General features: G+C 39.9%; 2 protein-coding genes across 2 annotated transcripts; one reads left to right on the plus strand and one right to left on the minus strand.

Annotated features, from left to right (window-relative positions):
- Positions 1-1,306: 1,306 nt before the first annotated feature.
- On the minus strand, positions 1,307-5,908 carry LOC117132717. The gene is made up of 2 exons (XM_033287551.1): positions 5,535-5,908; positions 1,307-5,446 (listed from the first exon to the last, which is right to left on the minus strand). Exon 2 carries the CDS (start codon positions 4,842-4,844, stop codon positions 3,174-3,176), a length of 1,671 nt encoding a protein of 556 aa, XP_033143442.1. The 5' UTR covers positions 4,845-5,446; positions 5,535-5,908; the 3' UTR covers positions 1,307-3,173.
- Positions 5,909-15,197: 9,289 nt separating this feature from the next.
- On the plus strand, positions 15,198-20,652 carry LOC103862424 (cyclin-B2-2). The gene is made up of 8 exons (XM_009140134.3): positions 15,198-18,522; positions 18,620-18,755; positions 18,871-19,036; positions 19,116-19,244; positions 19,318-19,407; positions 19,485-19,706; positions 19,797-19,895; positions 20,145-20,652. Exons 1-8 carry the CDS (start codon positions 18,486-18,488, stop codon positions 20,484-20,486), a joined length of 1,221 nt encoding a protein of 406 aa, XP_009138382.1. The 5' UTR covers positions 15,198-18,485; the 3' UTR covers positions 20,487-20,652.
- Positions 20,653-20,804: the final 152 nt, after the last annotated feature.

The raw sequence follows: 20,804 nt of genomic DNA on the forward strand, positions 1-20,804 counted from the left end.
TAAACTTGTAAAAGCTTGAATCTTTCTAGAATTTAAGGAAATACTTCATCTTATAATTGTGTTTCTCTTGCTCATTAACATGATTAGCCTTGATCCTTACATGGGTTTAAGGTTTCTCATGGAGATTATTGAGTAGACACATTTTGGATTCATGGGTTAAGGTAGATTAGGGTGATTAAGCTAGATCTAAAGTGTTTTAGTATAGATCCATCTTGTTCCTTGCTAGTAGAGTGCTTTTAATGCAACTCTAGAGTTGGCCTCTCTAAAGTTGAGCTCTAGGCATTTCATACCCGGAAGGTGTTTGATGAAATGCCTGAACCAACTCTCCTAAGCTTTTAACATTCTTTACCAAAGGGATTTGTTGTTAGAGGTGTTAAGATGGCTAGTAGACTTGAGATTAATGATTACTTAGATAACATTCAACCAAAGGGATTTGATGCTTGAGTTATCTAGGTAAATGAGCATTCATCTAGGGATAGAGTTTGTTTAGGATTGTGTCTAGGCCTAAGGTAGATAGATCGGTTGAAAGTTGACACCTTTAGATTGAAACTTGATCACCTTATATCAATTATCCTTACCCATGAATCCATCCTTAGCATTTGAAAGTTCTTGCACTTATTTCTTGATTGGATTTGAGATCACCTTGTTTATATTTCTAGGATCTTAGCTTGTTACAAATCATCCATCTTCTTGTTTGCTTAGATTAAGAAAGCTTGTGTATTCTTGGTGTTATGGGTCACTAGTTCCTTGTGGATTCGATCCTAAAATGCTACAATGACATACCATTCGATTGTGGTATTGTTGGCACATTAGGTTAATTGGTGTGTGCTTAAACGCGTAATCAGATAACAGAGTAAATGTGAACTTATTTATTCACAGACGATAGATTTATATAATCTGGATATCATTTTAGATATTCAGGATAGCTTTCCAAAAACAAATTCCTTTAAAGTTTACAAAAAAAAAATGAAAAAGAATGTGATCTGATGTTGATTGAACTCGTGAACTCTCGAAAGAAGAATCAAAGTGTGCAGCCGTTGTACCAAGGGTGTTATACTTGCCAAAAGCTATAATAAAACGAAAATAACTTTTGAATATTTAATTAAAAACAGAAAAAAATGTGAGTATACACAACGGGGATCGAACACGGCTTATTGTGTGATAAGGGTACACTAAGAGTAGAAGGGCTTGCCACTAGGCTACGGTGGATATTCGATAACAGAGTAAATGTGAACTTATTTATTCACAGACGATAGATTTATATAATCTGGATATCATTTTATGTATTCAGGATGGCTTTCCAAAAACAAATAAGCAAATCAGATAACCAAGTTACAAGAACACTAGGCCAAACCATTACAAAATAGTGAAAAACATTGAACAATTTTTTTATTTAGGTTGTTAATTGAAGAAACAACACAAGAGAAACAAAAGTACTTATTCATTTAAAATAAAAACTGAAAATCAAACATAATGTGGTCCTTAAAAACATAAAAAGAGAAGATGATAACATGAAATTACTCATGACACAGCCAACTTTCGCCAAGTTTATCCCAATCAGGGACTTTGACCTTCACATCAGCAAGCATTCCTTCCGCTTCCGAGTGCTCTTCTTTGAGTTTCTCCAACTCAGCAGTTAAATCAAATTTTCCATCAGCTTTGATAATATCTTCAAGCAACTCGATTTGGACAGCAATTGAATTTGCTTTGCTGGATGCCAGATTCCAATCATTCTCAGATAGCCTGTATTCGTTGGACAAACGAAGAAGAGCCCTGTAATGTACCACAGTTTCCTTCTTCCCCTTATTGAAACCTTCGGCGGCATCACATCCGTAAACCTCCTCTATGGGACGCTTCATCATCTTCTTTGAACTTCCTTCCATTGAAACTTTGTCCTGCAACAAAATCGAAACTAAGATGTTACGATAAAATAGAAATAGAAAAAAGTTCATGAATTGAATGGAAAATGAGAAAAATCGAAAACTAACTTGTATTGCAAAAGGATAAATCAGACGAAATGAAGTGAGTGAATAAAAGGTCTGATATCGTCCCTTATATTTATAGAACTAAAAGGAACTCTTCGATTATTGAAGTTAGTTAAAATAAACTCTTGATTATTGTGGAACTCTTCGATTTTTGAAGTCAGTTACTGAAATAACCAATCATATAACAGCCAATCTTGACGAAAAGAAACTCTTCGGTTACTGAGTTACATGATGTCGTTTGGAAGAGACTCTTCGATTCCTGAGATATATGTTTGAACAAAAAAAAAAAAATCAACCATTAATCGTAGGAGAGTCGAACCCGGGTCGAACAAATGTTTCGGTATCATAGGTTTCGTGGTTTAGCCGCTAGGCTGAGGAGAATCATCTGTTAGTTACTTCCACATAATTGAATTTAGCCATACAATTTATAGTAAAATACATTGGAAAGATCTTAGATAGTTCAGGATGGGCTTCCAGAGTATGCATGAATAATATACATGAATGTTAGTGTGCTTCTTTCTTAAACTAGAAAAAAATGAAATGAGATCAAAACTAAGGATTAATATCTACACATTTGGAAAATTTGATAATGTGATTTGCAAATTTTGGAGGAAAAAAAAATATATATACACATCTCATAGGATTCGAACCTGAAGATGACTAGGAGGAAAGAGGGAACTAAGGTGTAGTAGCCACTAGGCCAAGTTAATTTCAGTCATTACATGTTGTAAGTAAAGTAATATATTCTCTTTTATTTTTATTCAACTTAAATTTTTTTTAAAAACTCTGATTAGTAGGGGAATCAAACCCGGGTCGAGTCAAGCGTTACAATTTCGACAGATAGGTGTTTTAGCCGCTAGACCGAGGAGAATCATCTGTTACACTTTTCCACATAATTATTCTTAACAAAAAATGTTGTATTATAAACCTTGGAAATGAACTCGGTATTTCTGGATGGGATTCCAGAATAGTTGAGTATTACTGTGTTTTTTTCTAGCAAAGAAGTTTAAACTAAAAATTGAAATGAGTTCAAAAGATAATGTTGTATATTACAAAAGTTGGAAGAAATCATACTTATTCAGGATAGGGTTCCAAAAGAAAAAATGTATATGGTCTTGTGCATATCATGTAACCATCAAATAGCCAACATCCAAATAATAATCGATAAAAATGTAAAAATGTAGAACTTCATCCTATAGGCCTCTGGCATGTGATCTTGTTGTGCCCTCCTGTGCCACATCTGCTGCACTTGTGGGACTGAGATTTAGATCCAGGAACCCCAAACTCGCCAACGGATCTCTTTCTCTTTGTAGGAGGGCGTCCACTTTTCTTTTTGGTAGCTGGAGGTGGGCAAGATAGTTCATCAATATTCTCTGGATAGGTGGACGTTGACAACTCTCCACCAGGATGTATGCTTTCAGCATAAGCTTTAGCCCACGTTTCTGTCAAGTGAGAAGCATCAACAAAACGGTTTTCATCTCTCTTGATATGCTTAGCAGCAGCGATGGCATGGATGCAGGGGATCTTGTCAATGTCGAAAACATTACATGTGCAATGCCGCTTCTCCAAGTCAACAACAAACTTCATTGTTTCATCCTTCACCTCAAACTCGCTTCGATCAACTTGATACACATTCAACAACATTGCGGCCCCTAACCTAGATACCAATTTCTGCACAACTTTTGGAGTAACCAGGTGCTTATGTTTCGCAGCCGCTTCGCGTCGCTCAAAAAACCAAGTGGTCATCGTCAATCTGATAGTTTCAAGGAGAGAGATAATGGGCAACTCACGAGGCATCTTCAACATAGAATTGAGAGACTCTGCAATGTTGGTAGTCATGATATTATACCTGTTCGCAGGCGCATAGCTTCGTGCCCACTTCCTAAAATCAGACTCTTCCAGATACTTAGCCAATTCAGGACATTTATCCTTTATGTCCTTGAAGATTAACCAGAACTCGTGACACGTATAGGCATCAGCAGCGCTTTCCACCAGAGGTAGCAACCCAGTCTTCGCATATGTAGGAGTGATGTTGCGGAGCAGATGGATCCTGCAAATTCCATGGTGAGATAAGGGATATACATCCTCCAACGCTGAAGAAATGGAGTTAGCCCTGTCTGATACAAAAACAAGATCCGAAGCGTCCGGGATCTTCTGGCTCAAACCTCTAAAGAACCATTTCCAAGAGGCGCTGTTTTCTGCGTCAACCACTGCAAAGGCGAGAGGATATAGATGATAATTCCCATCTTGAGCACAAGCTGCCAATAAAGTCCCATTGAATTTTCCCTTCAGAAATGTACCATCTACTGCAATAACTCTCCTCATCAATGAGAATCCCCTTATCGATGGACCAAAAGCCACAAATGCATACTTGAACTTTCCTGCAGCATCAACATGTTGATAAGTCAAGGAACCAGGGTTTGTTTCTGTGATTTTATACAACCACCTAGACAAATTGTAATAGCTGTCTTCAGGAGTCCCTCTAACCAAAATCTGAGCTTCTTCTCTCACTCTCCAAGCTTGTTTGTAATTGATGTGAACACCATGCAGCATCCTGACCTGTTCAATGATCTGTTTCGGTTTGAGACCTTCCGTTTTTTCTCCATAATTGCTGGAAATCAAAGAACCCAACAACTTTGCAGATGCTTGTCTGTGGTTGGCTTTCATGTGTGTTGTATCGCATGTATGCTCATGAACATACTTTTTAACAACGAAAAAATCTGAAACAGGTAGCTTGATAGCACGCATCCTCCACGTGCAATTTTCATCAACACAACTCAAAAGCACTCTTGACTTGTTAGAAGAGACAGTCTTGTACTCAAACTTCCACTCTAAAGCCCATTTCTTCATCCTCAACATCAACTCTCTCTTTGTCTTAAAATAGCTATTCACCTTAATATCGCCAGCTACTCTCGTGTTTGGTGAAAGTCCAATATGGACAGGGCTAAAATCCGGAAGAGCATTCAGAGGAACTGTAGAAACACCTTCATATAGAAGACTCTGCAAAAGTCAAGTAGTTCTCTAAGGCATAATACTTGATTATGAAGCATATCATGCAAACACAAACAGAAAAAGGGAATTAGGGACAATGTACCTGTTTTTCACTCTGCACAGTAGAAAGAATCACTGGATTGGCATTCAATGGAATAGTAGAAGCAAATGTATCAGAAGCTTGAATGTTACAGCTAGCTGAATCAGTACTAAAATCCGGAAGATCATTCAGAGGAACTGTAGAAACACCTTCATATAGAAAACTCTGCAAAAGTCAAGTAGTTCTGTAAGGCATAATACTTGATTATGAAGCATATCATGCAAACACAAACAGAAAAAGGGAATTAAGGACAATGTACCTGTTTTTCACTCTGCACAATAGAAAGAAGCGCTGGATTGGCATTCAATGGAACAGTAGAAGCAAATGTATCAGAAGCTTGAGTGTTACAGCTAGCTGGATCAGTACTAACCTGCAAAAGTCAAGTAGTTCTGTAAGGCATAATACTTGGTTATGAAGCATATCCTGAAAAGTCTAAGTAAGAAAAAAATCATACAAACCTTAACACACAAACGACAGGTTCCATCAAATGCTCTAGTCTTGGAAATGAAAGTTCTGAGCTGACGAGTATTACCTATCGAGAGTGGGGGGAAACTTTCAATAATACATTTCTTATCCAATGAAAAACCATAACTCAAACTGATTTCTTCCTCTTTAACACTAAAATCTTCAGAGACAATCTTCATCAAATCTTCATACAGTAGATCTTCTTCTATGGAAATGATTGATGCATTCCTCTTCAAATCAACAAGAAACTCCCACTGGAGAGATTCTTTTGAGATCCATTGTCTACAGATGCACAAAACTTCCATTGTTCTACAAAATCAACTTCAATTCATCAACAAATGAATAATATATAACAAAACCTTGATAATGTAGGGCTGGGCAAATAAACCGAACCCGAAAACCCGAACCGAATCCGATCCGATAAAAATGAATCCGAACCGATCCGAACCCGACGTAAATACCGAATGGGTCTTGTTTTGTGGTATTTCGGGTTATGAGTATTATCCGAACCGAACCCGAATGTAAATGGATATCCGATAGAACCCGAAACATTCAAAACCTCGAAAAGATCTTGTACCAAACATGATCTCAATTCCTAATATGTATCCAAAATACACTAAGAAATATTGAACATCTAAAATACTTATCTATTACATGAAGGTTGTTGGTTCTATTACATGAAGGTTGATGGATAAAGATGGCCGTTGAATCTTGAAGTATTTAGATTTTGATTTTGTTTTCGTTAAACAATGTTTCTCATTTCATGAGAACTTGGTTTTCGTTTTATGTTTTTATTTATTTAGTTTTCTTTTATGTTCCTTATTTTTGAATCGATTTTACTTAAGTTTTGGTTACAAAATAGGTACAAATCAGATATTTTAAAACTAAAGAACCGATTTTAGTCATGTTTTGGTTATAAAATAGGTAAAAATCAAGTACTTTTAAACCGAAAAAACCGATTGGGACCCGAACCTGAAAATATATTGGGTTGTACCGGTTCTTTGAAGATTTACTAACCCCGACCCAAACCCGATAGAACCCGAACCGGTCTCGAACCGAACTTTCATATAATCCGAATGGGACTGATTTTGATAAACCCGAAAAACCGAAACCCGATTGGATAAAACCGAAACCCGATTGGGACCCCGAATGCCCAGGCCTATGATAATGTATAACAAAATGAAATGATTCAAACTTTAATCAAATCAGACACACGAGAGAGAGAATGAGATGAATAGACGTAGAAACGACAGATCAATTTAGAAACGACGACGACGACGATAAATAAACGGAGAGACGACGACGACGGATCAACGGAGAGGCGAAGACGACGACGGAGAGACGACGACGACGGAGAGACGACGACGACGGAGAGACGACGACGACAACGACGGAGAGACGACGATGGAGAGACGATGACGACAACGACGGAGAGACGACGACGAAGAAAGACAGCGATGAGGAGAAGAAGAAGCGATGAAACGAGGACGGCCACAATTGATTTCAAATTTGTTTTTTTAATTAGTTAAAGAAGAGGGCATAAGGGTAAATTGCCCCTTTAATGAAACTTATTTTTGTGACTTCTGATCCTGAGTGCTAGTTTGGGGAGGAAAACTTGGTTTAGTGTTCTTTGTGTCATTTTCTCAAAAACTATTGTATTCAAACTATCGGACCCAATATACTTCAATAAAAGTCTATTTATAAAAGCTTAAAGTTTTAGTCATTCAACCAAGTCTTCTGGACTCCCAAGACTCTTACGTCTGGCCGTTATCAAAGAACGGAGCCTACACTGTCAAATCTGGCTACTTCTCTCTACACCAGACAGTACACACACTCCCCCATTACTTTAAATAATGACTGGAACTTGTTGGGGTCAAAATCGTTCACGACGGAATCAATGTCAGAAAGTCCGTAAAAATCAGCATAACCGTTTTTACGAAAAGTAATCTTCGTAAAGATATCTTTACGAACAGCCTTGCAGTAAAATATCGTCCAAATCTCAATCGAACCACTAAATACCGATTGTCCGAAGGCAACGAACATGTATCCAAATCGGCCGCGGACAAGCTCGAGTATGGAAATCAGACCGCGGACAAGCCAAGCTCGATCAATACGCGGCGACCAAGCATGCACACAGCCCGGTCGCTACGTAGCGACCGAGCGATCGTCTCGCTCGGTCGCTACGTAGCGACCGAGCTCGAGCCAAAGCTCGGTCGCTACGTAGCGACCGAGCGATCATCCACCGCTCGGGAAATCGCTACGTACGACCGAGTGCTCGTCCCGCTCGGTCGCTACGAAGCGACCGGGCTCGAGCCAAAGTTTGGTCGCTGTGTAGCCATTGAACCTTTCCGAACGTCAATACGACACCAGTTCTTGCATTCTCGTCAAAAACCTTCGAATGCTATCTCCCGAAGACCGTAGCAAGCTCAGTCCATGTTTCCCGCCATTCTAATTCATCGATCAAACTTCGCGGCTTCGGATTAGAAACCGCGGAAAACTCGTAGTAAACGTGTCGAGTCGGAAGACGGCCCAAGGGACCTAAAACACGACTCGAGGCCCATCCTATGATTTTCCTAACCAAAAGCCCGTAAACCACAGCCCGGTTTACGCTTGGTCCACAAGGAAGGATAAATGTCAATTTTTCCGCGGATAAATACGAAGTTTTGAAGATAATTGTGAAGATCGGGAAAAAATGAATATCTCCATTTTTTATGCTATGACGGCTTAAGGGCAGAAGAGTAAAAGCGTAAACTAACCTTGGAGCTAGTATATAAGGAGTCCTAGGCGAGGAGCAAAGGAGGAGAACTTTTTTAGAGCAAACTTAGCACTTAGAGCAATTTAGGCAATTTTCCGTTTTTGTTATTTCGAGCTGCGACTCAATTAGGTTTAGCCGTCTTAGGGTTGCTAGAACTAGGAATCTCGCCGACAGCTCTCGAGCCCAGGCTTATACCTTGTTGTAACGCTCATACGCAGATTCGGAATAAGATATACTTTGCTCTCTTTTCGATTTTCTTATTTTTATCGTTGTTATTCTCGTGTTCTGATTGCTTGACGTGTGGTAATGTAACAGATATCCGGGTCCTCTGGGAAAATTAGGGTTTTCCTAGTTTCCTTTATTTAAACGGAAATCGATAGTGTGAATTTCGGTTTCCCACAGTTTGGCGCTAGAAGGAGGGGGACTTACGGATCAATCTAACCCCCGCAAAAGCCACAACACTCTCAATCAGACATGTCAACTAACGACGCGGATACGTGCAAACCCCTCTTAACGGAGGGCAGCGGCACCGATCTCCATTCCCAGCAGCGGACGTATCCGCGGCCAACGCACAAGCCAACGCCGCGACGCTCGAGGAGTTTAAAAAGGATGTTCGCCACCTATGAGAAAAGGTCGGAAGACACAGAGAAGCTCGTGAATACCTTGACCACATAGGTTTAGAAACCTTAACGGCAAGGACTCGAGCAATCCATCCCCGCGGAACCACTAAAGTTCGCGGGAAAAGACTCGACTTCGCAATCGCACCCCAATCGATAGCCTGGAACCGCACGGTAAACACCAAACTGTGGAAGTACGGATAAAACTGGGGGTAGATCGGCCTTGGTCCGACCATTCGCTACGTATTGAGCGACCAAGCCAATCGGTCGGTCGCTACATATTGAGCGACGAAGGCACTCGGTCACTCACTATGTATTGAGCGCCTATCCATTCCGTCGGTCGCTACGTATTGAGTGACGAAGACTCTCAGTCGGTCGCTACGTATTGAGTGACCTAGCCACTCGATCGGGTCGCTACGTATTGAGCGACCAAGACACTCCGTCGGTCACTACGTATTGAGTGACGAAGACACTCAGTCGGTCGCTACGTATTGAGCGACCAAGACACTCGGTCGGGCCCGCTACGTATTGACGACCTACCACTCCGATTGGTCGCTACGTATTGAGCGGAGGAAACACTCGTCGGTCGCTATGTATTGGAGTGATGACTCTCAGTCGGTCGCTACGTATTGAGCGACCAAGACACTCGTCGGTCGCTACGTATTGAGCGACCAAGACACTCAGTCGGTCGCGTACGTATTGAGCGACCAAGACACTCCGTCGGTCGCTACGTATTGAGCGACCAAGACACTCCTCGGTCACTACGTATTGAGTGACGAAGACTCTCAGTTCGATCGCTACGTATTGAGCGACCAAGACACTCGGTCGGTCGCTACGTATTGAGCGACCTAGCCCACTCGATCGGTCGCTACGTATTGAGCGAGGAAGACACTACTCTCGTCGGTCGCTATTATTGAGTGATGACTCTCAGTCGGTCGCTACGTATTGAGCGACCAAGACACTCAGTCGGATCGCTACGTATTGAGCGACCAAGACACTCCGTCGGTCGCTACGTATATGAGTGACAAGACATTCGGTCGGTCGCTACGTATTGAGTGACCTAGCCACTCGATCGGTGCCGATACGTATTGAGCGACCAAGACACTTCGTCGGTCACTACGTATTGAGTGACGAAGACTCTCAGTCGGTCGCTACGTATTGAGCGACCAAGACACTCGGTCGGGTCGCTACGTATTGAGTGACCTAGCTACTCGATCGGTCGCTACGTATTGAGCGACCAAGACCTCCGTCGCGGTCGTATACGTATTGAGTGGACAAGAAACGTTCGGATCGGTCGCTACGTATTGAGTGACCTAGCCACTCGATCGGTCGCTACGTATTGAGCGACCAAGACACTCGTCGGTCACTACGTATTGAGTGACGAAGACTCTCAGTCGGTCGCTACGTATTGAGCGACCAAGACACCGGTCGGTCGCTACGTATTGAGGCGACCTAGCCACTCGATCGGTCGCTATGTATTGAGCGAGGAAGACACTCCGTCGGTCCGCTATGTATTGAGTGATGACCTCTCAGTCGGTCGCTACGTATTGAGCGACCAAGACACTCAGTCGGTCGCTACGTATTGAGCGACCAAGACACTCCGTCGGTCACTACGTATTGAGTGACGAAGACTCTCAGTCGGTCGCTACGTATTGAGCGACCAAGACACTCGGTCGGTCGCTACGTATGAGCGACCTAGCCACTCGATCGGGTCTCTACGTATTGAGCGACCTACCACTCGTCGCACTCGATCGCTACGTATTGAGCGACCAAGCCCACTCTGTCAGTCGCTAACGTATTGAGTAACCAAGCCACTCGGTCGGTCACTACGTATCGAGCGACCTAGCCACTCGGTCGGTGCGCTACGTAGTGACCAACCTGCGAACGAGTCGATCGCTATTATTTTTTCGGAAAAACTTTCGTAAAACTAAAATAAGCAACATTTGACAACCTTTAAAATTCTAACAACAATCGTAGAAAAAGAATCTCTGATAAGGGAAGCGATGGAGCAAAATCCGAGAATCAGAATTCGCCATCCGCCTCTCTCCACGATCTCCCAATCCTTCCTCTCAACAACTCGATTTTTTCGACGATATGCTCATTCATTTTCGTAAATCCAATGATATTAAGATCGAAACGGATCACGAAAATCGAGAGAAAATTGATAGCTGCCTAAACGCGGCCAGGAAAGCATAGATATCCAGGAAGAATCAATATTCTTGCTATTCGAAATGAGCAACGACACGAAAAGAGTAAGGGCAAATGAGCAAGCAAAACAAGAGAAGGGCTAACCCAGATCTACGAGAGAACTAAGGTATTCCCGACTTGAAATCAGGCTTGTAATTTCGTAGAAAATTACTAAGAAATAGAAATGCCTAAGAGACTGCCGTAGAACTTTAGGGAACTTAAAACCTAGGTGGATAGTCTAGCGAAATAAGTCTTAGGCGATTTTTCCTGTCTCGGTATATTGTTCCATAATTGTTCATCCAGATCTTGCAAACCGATCTAAACTCTCCGAAAGTCGAGAAACGATCGCCACGCATATCATGCTCGCTTCCTAAAGAGAGAAAAAGTTAGAGACATGAACGTCGTCTTAAAACCGATTCTTTACTGGCAATTTTCTCGGAACCGACATATCCCAAGTCGTTAACGTGGAAACAACCAAATCACAGTCCAAGCGTCGTCTATAAATCGCCCCGAATTATCGATCATTCCAAACATCAGAAGAGGAAACGTACACAACCCTTCAAAGTATCGGTTCAACCGTTTTCTTTCGTAAAAAAAAAAAGGGGGGAGTAGGTACGTATACTATACTCGTATACTCCCAAACTTCAAAAAACTTCTGCAAATCGTCAAGAATAGGCCAACGACAATCTTAATATTCGTCTAAACGCTAGCAACATATCCAGACAATCATGAACATAATCTCAAAAACTATACATCATTTCTTGTCGCAATCATGCGTACAGAAAACTTGTACCAATATCAAACTGAAACTCGACGATTAGCCAAAGTATTGAAGCCTTTTCCGGCTTCAGAAAGCCAGTTTCGTTTTAAAAATTTCTACGAGAAATCTTCAATCACCAAAGCATTTCTTTCAGTTTCCGTTGTACCAAGGAAGTCACGGAAAATCATCGAAAACATTTGCGACGAAGAAAACTCGAGAATATATGTAGCATCGTGCACATTAAAAGGAGCACTTTCCTCTCGATGGTTAGCTAGATCCACTTCTGGTTGACCAATTCGTTCAAGAAACGAATTTGTCATGAGAATCCTCTCGAAAAACCTATGAAAAGCGTTCCGCGACTAGATCGTATTGAAATAAACTTCGGTAATACTCCATGGGTAACTCCAAGCAACTTTCACCTAAGATCAAAATCACAGCGGGAACGTTTCTCGTAGAACCCGCAGAAACAATGCTACTTTGACATATGTATACATATCACTGATTTACGACCTTCGTAAAATCGGTTATATGATATGATAAATTATCGTATAGCCCACAGTCGGAAATCATATGATAAATTCTTCGTAACGAAACTAAGTCCTAACAACCAAATGGTTAACGGAAAATCTAAACTTTTCGAAAATTGACCAAGTTCAATACGCTCCACAATTCACTTTAAGCCCGCAACGTTTTAACCATAATACGCGGCATGTAAGGAAAAATTCGTAACAAAGCTTCTAGAGCTATACGAAACATCCTAAAAAAATACACGAAATACATCTCGGAAGGCCAACACTTCACAAAGCACTATGAAGGAAAACGCTTGTTCCCATGGACAAATTTACACGACACCTCAGTCATAATTCCTCGATCGCAAATAAAACTATTAGCATCCAAACATGAACAACAATTTTGGCTGCGAACATTCGTAGTCAAACTAGAATGTTTTTCAAACGCATGGCTAAGACTAAATCCTTGCAACATCGCAAAATATCTTCAAGCCCGCGAACATTTCAAGCACGAAACGTGGCATACGAAAGAATAACAAATCTTCAGCATCGCGAGACGTTGTAGACGCCTGAAGATTAGTTCTTCGACGAAATTTCCTTCCTCGATAAAAATACCTTCATGGAAGACTAAACAGTCATACGCACTAACATCTTCTCAAAAAATATTCTTCGCGAAGACTCGAAACGGTATTTTTTACCATTAAGTTTGTTGCTGATCACAACAAACTCTCAACGTCCTAAACAGACATAGCCATCTCACGAAGATGACTCTCTTACATCCGACACAAGGATAATAGCGCTATAAAAGAAATCCGAAATTTTGGTCCAGCACTTCCGGTCTCCGGAGAGATGCTCGATTCGTATCAAACAAGTCGTATAAGCCGAGAACCTATCGCGGACTTTAAATCGATATCGAATCAGGAAGAAATCGCAACAGGAAAAACGATAGCCGGCTAGTCACCGCACAATCCTTAAACCGAAAGTAAACCTAGGTCTTGCCCTAAACCCAGCGCACTTGTCTCTAACATCTCTAGGCATAGTATCAAACACTCTGATACGAGATCCCAAAATTTGTCTCTTTGCCAATGTTCGAACGTCTTCAGAAAATCCCGCAAGTTTACACACTGCGGAAAACTCTCGAAACAGATTATGGATATAGCAATTCACACAGAGTTAGATTACGAGACGACAACTCGTAGTCTTCCATCTACACCCATACAAAATGCCATCGGCAGCAACACGCCTTATAACCGCTACATAAAAACTAGACCATAAAGGTCCTACTGGAAAACTAGTCATAAGAACCTTAACTCCAAGACGAACTACGAAAGGCTTGATCCCTTCAACAAGGGTACGTAGGCAGCCGTCATAAGGCGCAGCCCCAATCTTATCGCGTTTTCTACTTTTAGGAGAGCGAGAAGATCACTTACCACAGACCTTTTCAACCATTAATTCCGCCTAACTCACCTAACTTGCCTAAAGCCACTCGCTAGAGCCACTCGCTAGAAGCTCATGATTCTAACGAGCTGGGAGGCTAACTGTTGGGGTCAAAATCGGTCACGACGGAATCAATGTCTGAAAGTCCGTAAAAATCAGCATAACCGTTTTTACGAAAAGTAATCTTAGTAAAGATATCTTTACGAACAGCCTTGCAGTAAAATATCGTCCAAATCTCAATCGAACCACTAAATACCGATTGTCCAAAGGCAACGGACATGTATCCAAATCGGCCGCGGACAAGCTCGAGTATGGAAATCAGACCGCGGACAAGCCAAGCTCGATCAATACACGGCGACCAAGCATGCACACAGCTCGGTCGCTACGTAGCGACCGAGCTCGAGCCAAAGCTCGGTCGCTACGTAGTGACCGAGCGATCGTCCCGCTCGGTCGCTACGTAGCGACCGAGTTCAGCCAAGCTCGGTCGTTACGTAGCGACCGAGCGATCGTCCCGCTCGGTCGCTACGTAGCGACCGAGCTCAGCCAAGCTCGGTCGCTACGTAGCGACCGAGTGCTCATCCCGCTCGGTTGCTACGAAGCGACCAGGTTCGAGCCAAAGTTTGGTCGCTGTGTAGCGATTGAACCTTTCCGAACGTCAATACGACACCAGTTCTTGCATTCTCGTCAAAACCTTCGAATGCTATCTCCCGAAGACCGTAGCAAGCTCAGTCCATGTTTCCCGCCATTCTAATTCATCGATCAAACTTCGCGGATTAGAAACCGTGGAAAACTCGTAGTAAACGTGTCGAGTCGGAAGACGGCCCAAAGGGACCTAAAACACGACTCGAGGCCCAACCTATGATTTTCCTAACCAAAAGCCCGTAAACCACAGCCTGGTTTACGCTTGGTCCACAAGGAAGGATAAATGTCAAGTTTCCGCGGATAAATACGGAAGTTTTGAAGATAATTGTGAAGATCGGGAAAAATGGAATATCTCCATTTTTATGCTATGACGGCTTAAGGGCAGAAGCGTAAAAGCGTAAAACGACCTTGGAGCTAGTATATAAGGAGTCCTAGGCGAGGAGCAAAGGAGGAGAACTTTTTTAGAGCAAACTTAGCACTTAGAGCAATTTAGGCAATTTTCCGTTTTTATTATTTCGAGCTGCGACTCAATTAGGTTTAGCCGTCTTAGGGTTGCTAGAACTAGGAATCTCGCCGACAGCTCTCGAGCCCAGGCTTATACCTTGTTGTAACGCTCATACGCAGATTCGGAATAAGATCTACTTTGCTCTCTTTTCGATTTCTTATTTTTATCGTTGTTATTCTCGTGTTCTGATTGCTTGACGTGTGGTAATTAATAGATATCCGGGTCCTCTGGGAAATTAGGGTTTTCCTAGTTTCCTTATTTAAACGGAAATCGATAGTGTGAATTTCGGTTCCCACAGAACTGGAAGAAACAAATCTGGAACCCGCCGCTTCTCCCCAAACTGAAACTTTTTCTCTGGAAAGTAGCACAAAATGCTTTAACATCGTGTGAGAACCTACAAAGGAGGGGCCTCTTAACTAACACAGCTTGTACCCGATGTGGAGAACCAGAGTCAATCAATCACATCCTCTTCCATTGCAACTTCGCAAAAGAAGTCTGGAGGATAGGACCATGGACCGATGCTTTCTCAATCACGACGGAGACGATTTTCAAGCCTTCACTTTGCGCCTCGTAATCATGGAAGATCCTTCCTCCTGTGGACGTGGTAGAAAATTTATTCCCTGGATCTGTTGGCATCTTTGGATCTCAAGAAACAAGCTCATGTTTGATAATCGATTGGCGACCCCTCAAAATGTTTTACTCCAATCCATATGTGCGATGAAGGAGTGGGAAGCGGGCCAAGCGGCCAACCCAAATCGACCAACAACTACCCCAATTTCGCCCCCGATCTCGCATCTACCACGACCTTCTTCAATGATCTCAATCTCCACCACCGTCTGTCACACCGATGCCTCCTAGAAAGCTGGAGCGGCGGGTCTGGCCTGGATCTTCTCAGATCATGCGGGTACCGAAAGTTCCCATAAAGCCATCTCGCTTAATCATGTATTTTGTCTGCTCATGGCAGAAGCCTTGGCCATCAGAGGAGCACTCCTGCATGCAGCATCTATCAAAATCACCCACATCTGTTTTCGATCAGATTCTCAAGTGCTTATTCAAGTAATCTGTCAGAAGAAATTGATAATGAAACTCTTCGTCGTTCTGTCTGATATCTGACTCTCTCCCGTTCTTCGCTGCTTCTCCTTTTGTTTCTTGTTGTTTCAATTTCATTTCTCGAACTGAAAATGGGCATGCTGACCAGCTCGCAAAAGTCTAACTTGCATCCTCCTTTGTAATCAAATTTATTGGGCCCCTTTGATTACCTTAATGAATTTCTATGTTGCACAAAAAAAAAGTTTTAGTCATTTACATGAAAATTGTGATTTTCTTTAACTAATTGTTGTCCAAACATATATATCTACTATATTTGAATACAAATCTATTATAATTCGTATTGGCTCAGAAGTATTACTAAATTTAAGTATGTTTGAGGGAAACAGATTTAGAACATTAACTATAACCATTATGATACATAGACACCTTAACGAGACACATGAATTCACAAGTCACAAACATCTCTAACGCCTAACGAAAGTACGAGACTTGTTTTTCGGCAACTGTTTCTCTTTTCCAGTGTGTTTTTTGATCTGACCGGAGATGGAGATTGCAATAATCGTTGCACTAAATAACAAATTTTAAATATCCCTATATTATATGCATGTGAGACATCCGACAGTGACGTGACTTGTAAAGTCTTTTATCATCATATTATTTATTACTTATTATTACTCAATGGTGATATTTATTTGATTACATTCTATATATTTTTCTATTTAAAATTTGAACACTGATGTATACTAGTAGACTACCATCTACACTCGTAACGTAACTATAGATATTTAGATTTCAGTGTCATAAGACTCAGAAAGGAGGCTTTTGAAAGTATGTGATGATATATCCACAAATACTAATTGCCATACCATATTGTACTATCTACTGAATTTTTTTTCTTGGTTTATCTGTTAACCTGCGAAAAGTATTATAACCACTGTATCAATAATTAATTAAAGCTAGTTTAGTAAATGCAGTGTATCGAGTAAAAAGTGATTTAGAGTTGCATTAACAAACTAATAATTTACAGTTAATGTCAACATGTAGTCATGTACACTATATGTGTTGAGGTGTAAAAGAAGTACTACTGAAATAATTAATCTGAATTAATATTATACTAAATGCAATGCATATTGGTGTAAATATATGTTAATTGAATTTCGCTAATTTACTAGTTCTTTTCTAGAGTTAATATTCAATAGCAGATATCTTCAATTACTGATGTTTTGTTAAACTATTTTTTACTTTACCGCTTAAAACTTCTGGCAAATAAACTTATTTATTTTCTATCAACGCCAATACACCATTCATATACTTTTTTTGAAACTTACCATTCATATACTTATGACCAAAGATTACCAAATATTCAAAAGAATTCCAACAAATCAGAATAGATCTCAATTCAGATTGGATAGTCTTAAAAGCTTTTTCATCCCTAACGTTTCCACCTTAAAATGTTACATTTAGAAACAGCCAAAGCATGAAGATTATGTTTACAGACTAATAGACTATTGACATATCAAACACCTTTACTATGGTAAAATATATACTTGTTGGAATTTCCAGGTTTATAAATATGTATGAAACATATGTTTGAATAATTATTTTCAAGAGTATCTAGACTGTAATCCAACTTTAATAGTTTTCTAAGAAAATACAGATACAAAATATCTATAATTTAAATATGTAAGATACGTCATTATTACCCATTGAATAACAAAATGGAAACCTAATAACTTTCTACATGATATCATTTTATGGAGAGTAGAATTCAGAATTCAATTGAAATGCCATTGATCAGAACTCGTCTAGCCTAAATTTAAGATATCTCCAAATTGAATATGAAAATTTTCAACAAAACAAAATGAATGCTAATTTACAAATGGCAAAACACTTATTACAGGGTCAGCATAATTCTCGGTAAGAATAATTCTACAGATTACTGAGCTAAGATTAAGAATTTAATAATTGAATATGTTGACTTTAAGTGTGTTACAAAAGCCCCTAGGAGAGAGGCTAGTAGTGGCAACGAGCCTTCTTTGTCTGAAAAGGCAAAGAAAACAAAGAGGAATAGTAGTTTCAAAAAAAAAAAAAAAAAAAACAAAGAGGAATAATAAAATTTGAAATAAGAGAGCCACATCATGTGCTTCTTCTCTAACCAAAATAAAAAGTTACCGTTGGCTTAGACTCAGAGTTAGAAGCAAATCGTTTCCTTCATGAACCAACGGTCATCTTAATCACCTAGCCGTTGCTATTTTCTTTAATAATAATAATAAGTTTTTTTTTTCTTCCTTTTAAAATTTTAATTTATTTTATTTCCTTTGAATCCTTCTCTTATATCATGGCTTCTCTCTGACTCGTCAGGATCCAATTGCATCAGACGTGAACAGACAGAGAGATCCTCTTCGTTTGATGCTCTTCATCTTTTTACTCTAGAGTTCTCTGTAGTGGGTTTTGAGCTTTCTTCTCAAATCAAATATCAAACATGGTTAATCAAGAACCCATTACAGCGATTCTTCAAGGTAGTTCAGCTAAACACGTTTTAAAAGATCTGATAATTAGAGGTCTCAACACGAAGAGACAATCTGACATCAATATGTTATTTTTTTTTTATCTCAGATGAAACGAGAAGAAGCACAAAATTGGGTTTAGAGATGAAAAGACAGAACAGGAGAGCATTGTCTGTAATTAACCAGAACCTCGTTGTTGCAAAAGCTTATCCTTGCGTTGTTAACAAGAGAAGAGGCTTGTCTGAGTAAATCACTTTAACTCTCTCTCTCAATCACAAAGCTCATCTCTTTTTTCTAGAAAAAATATTATTATTATTTTTAAAAAAGCTCTGAGTTTTTTTTTTTTTTGAATTTGTGCAGATCTCAAGAAGAGACAAAGAAACTGAAACCATCAGTTCCAAGCGGGAACGAGTTTGGTGATTGTATATTCATTGATGATGAAGACGAAGAGGAAGAGGAAGCAGCTACATTGGACCAATCTATGCCAATGTCATTAGAGGAACCTTACATAGAATCTGATCCAATGGTATTTAATTAATTAATAATGTTAAAAAAAAAGATTATTTAGCCTTGAGAGTTCAAAATGAAATTTCAATTTCGGACAGGAGGAAGAAGTTGAGATGGAGGAGGAGGAACAAGAACCAGTTTTAGATATTGATGTAGACGATGCACACAACCCTCTTGCAGTTATTGAATACGTCCAAGATCTACACGAGTTCTACAGAAAAAACGAGGTATGACCTTTGTTTGTTTTAATGGTTTAAAGAGTTCTTGTCTGAGACTGAGACTCTGGTTAATCTTGTGCAGAGGTTTAGTTGTGTTCCTCAAGATTACATGGCGCAACAGTATGACATAACAGAGAAAATGAGAGCTATACTTATCGATTGGCTCATCGAGGTATGTACTAAAAAGATCTTAAAAACTCATTGGCAATGGGTTATATTTATACGACTCTTATTGGAATGTTTGTGTAGGTACATGATAAATTCGAGCTAATGAACGAGACATTGTATCTAACAGTGAACCTTATAGATAGATTTTTATCAAAGCAAGCTGTTGTAAGAAAGAAGCTTCAGCTTGTTGGTTTAGTTGCCTTGCTCTTAGCTTGCAAGTACGAAGAGGTTTCTGTACCTATTGTTGAAGATTTAGTTGTCATCTCTGACAAAGCCTATACCAGAAACGATGTTTTAGAAATGGTATGACTCATAAGATTATTTCTTGTTTTTGTTTCGGAAAAAAGATTACATTTTATATGATTTTAACAAAGCTTGTGTGTGTGTGTGCAGGAGAAGATTATGCTTAATACTTTGCAATTCAACATGTCGTTACCGACACAATACCCTTTCTTGAAGAGGTTCCTCAAGGCAGCTCAATCAGACAAGAAGGTATGAATTTACAACTATCTTTTGTATACTGAAACAGCTTGTTAACTTATCAAACACCATGTACAACTATCGATGATTAGTCTCCTTATATGAGATAATTGATTAGGCAGGCATTTAGACCGATTTCTTCAGAAGTCAGTCTAGAAAAATAGTTTCGTTTAAGTCGGATATGTCGAATAGGCCTACACACCCGATTTTTAGAACACTAACTATGTATGAAATATAAGTAACTTTGTCTATTGAAAACAGCTTGAGATGTTGGCATCGTTCCTGATGGAGCTGGCTCTTGTGGACTACGAAATGCTACGTTATCCACCATCGTTACTAGCAGCCAGTGCAGTGTACACAGCTAAATGTACAATCCATGGCTTCAGCGAATGGAACAGCACTTGTGAATTCCACAGTCACTACTCTGAGGACCAACTCAGAGAATGTAGTAGAAGAATGGTGAGTCTGCATCAGAAGGCAGCGACTGATAAACTAACAGGAGTACGTAGAAAATACAGCTCGTCTAAGTTCGGATACATAGCAACAAAGTATGAAGCTGCTGCTGCACACTTTCTTCTTGTGTCAGATTCTCCAAAGCTATAGCAAGCAAGAGAGACCTGACATTTTTCATTCTTAATTTTTAATTACAAAAAGAAACAACAATTAAATAAATTCAATTCAATTCTTACTCTGAATTTGATTTGTAATTTGAACTCTTTTTTCCTTTATTGATATCTCAGCAATAAAAACTCTCTAATTTTCTGATAAATCTCCTCTTTTTTCTGGTAAGTTCACATAATATTAATCTTAAAATATTAAGAATGATTCTGCCATAAAAAAATTGAACAAATTGAAAATGAATTTAAATCAAACATAAGACTAAGAAAATTTTCTCTGTTGCAAAAAAAAAAGACTAGCAAA

The sequence above is a fragment of the Brassica rapa genome, chromosome A03 (genome assembly GCF_000309985.2).
Source record: "Brassica rapa cultivar Chiifu-401-42 chromosome A03, CAAS_Brap_v3.01, whole genome shotgun sequence".
Taxonomy (NCBI): Eukaryota; Viridiplantae; Streptophyta; class Magnoliopsida; order Brassicales; family Brassicaceae; genus Brassica; species Brassica rapa.

Bases quoted from the DNA above. Each gene is read 5' to 3' on its own strand.
- LOC103862424 (XM_009140134.3), top strand. From the start codon at position 18,486: ATGGTTAATCAAGAACCCATTACAGCGATTCTTCAAG. The intron at 18,523-18,619 runs GTAGTTCAGCTA...TTTTTATCTCAG, and splicing joins CATTACAGCGATTCTTCAAG to ATGAAACGAGAAGAAGCACA. The intron at 18,756-18,870 runs GTAAATCACTTT...GAATTTGTGCAG, and splicing joins AAGAGAAGAGGCTTGTCTGA to ATCTCAAGAAGAGACAAAGA.
- LOC117132717 (XM_033287551.1), bottom strand. From the start codon at position 4,844: ATGTTGAGGATGAAGAAATGGGCTTTAGAGTGGAAGTTTGAGTACAAG.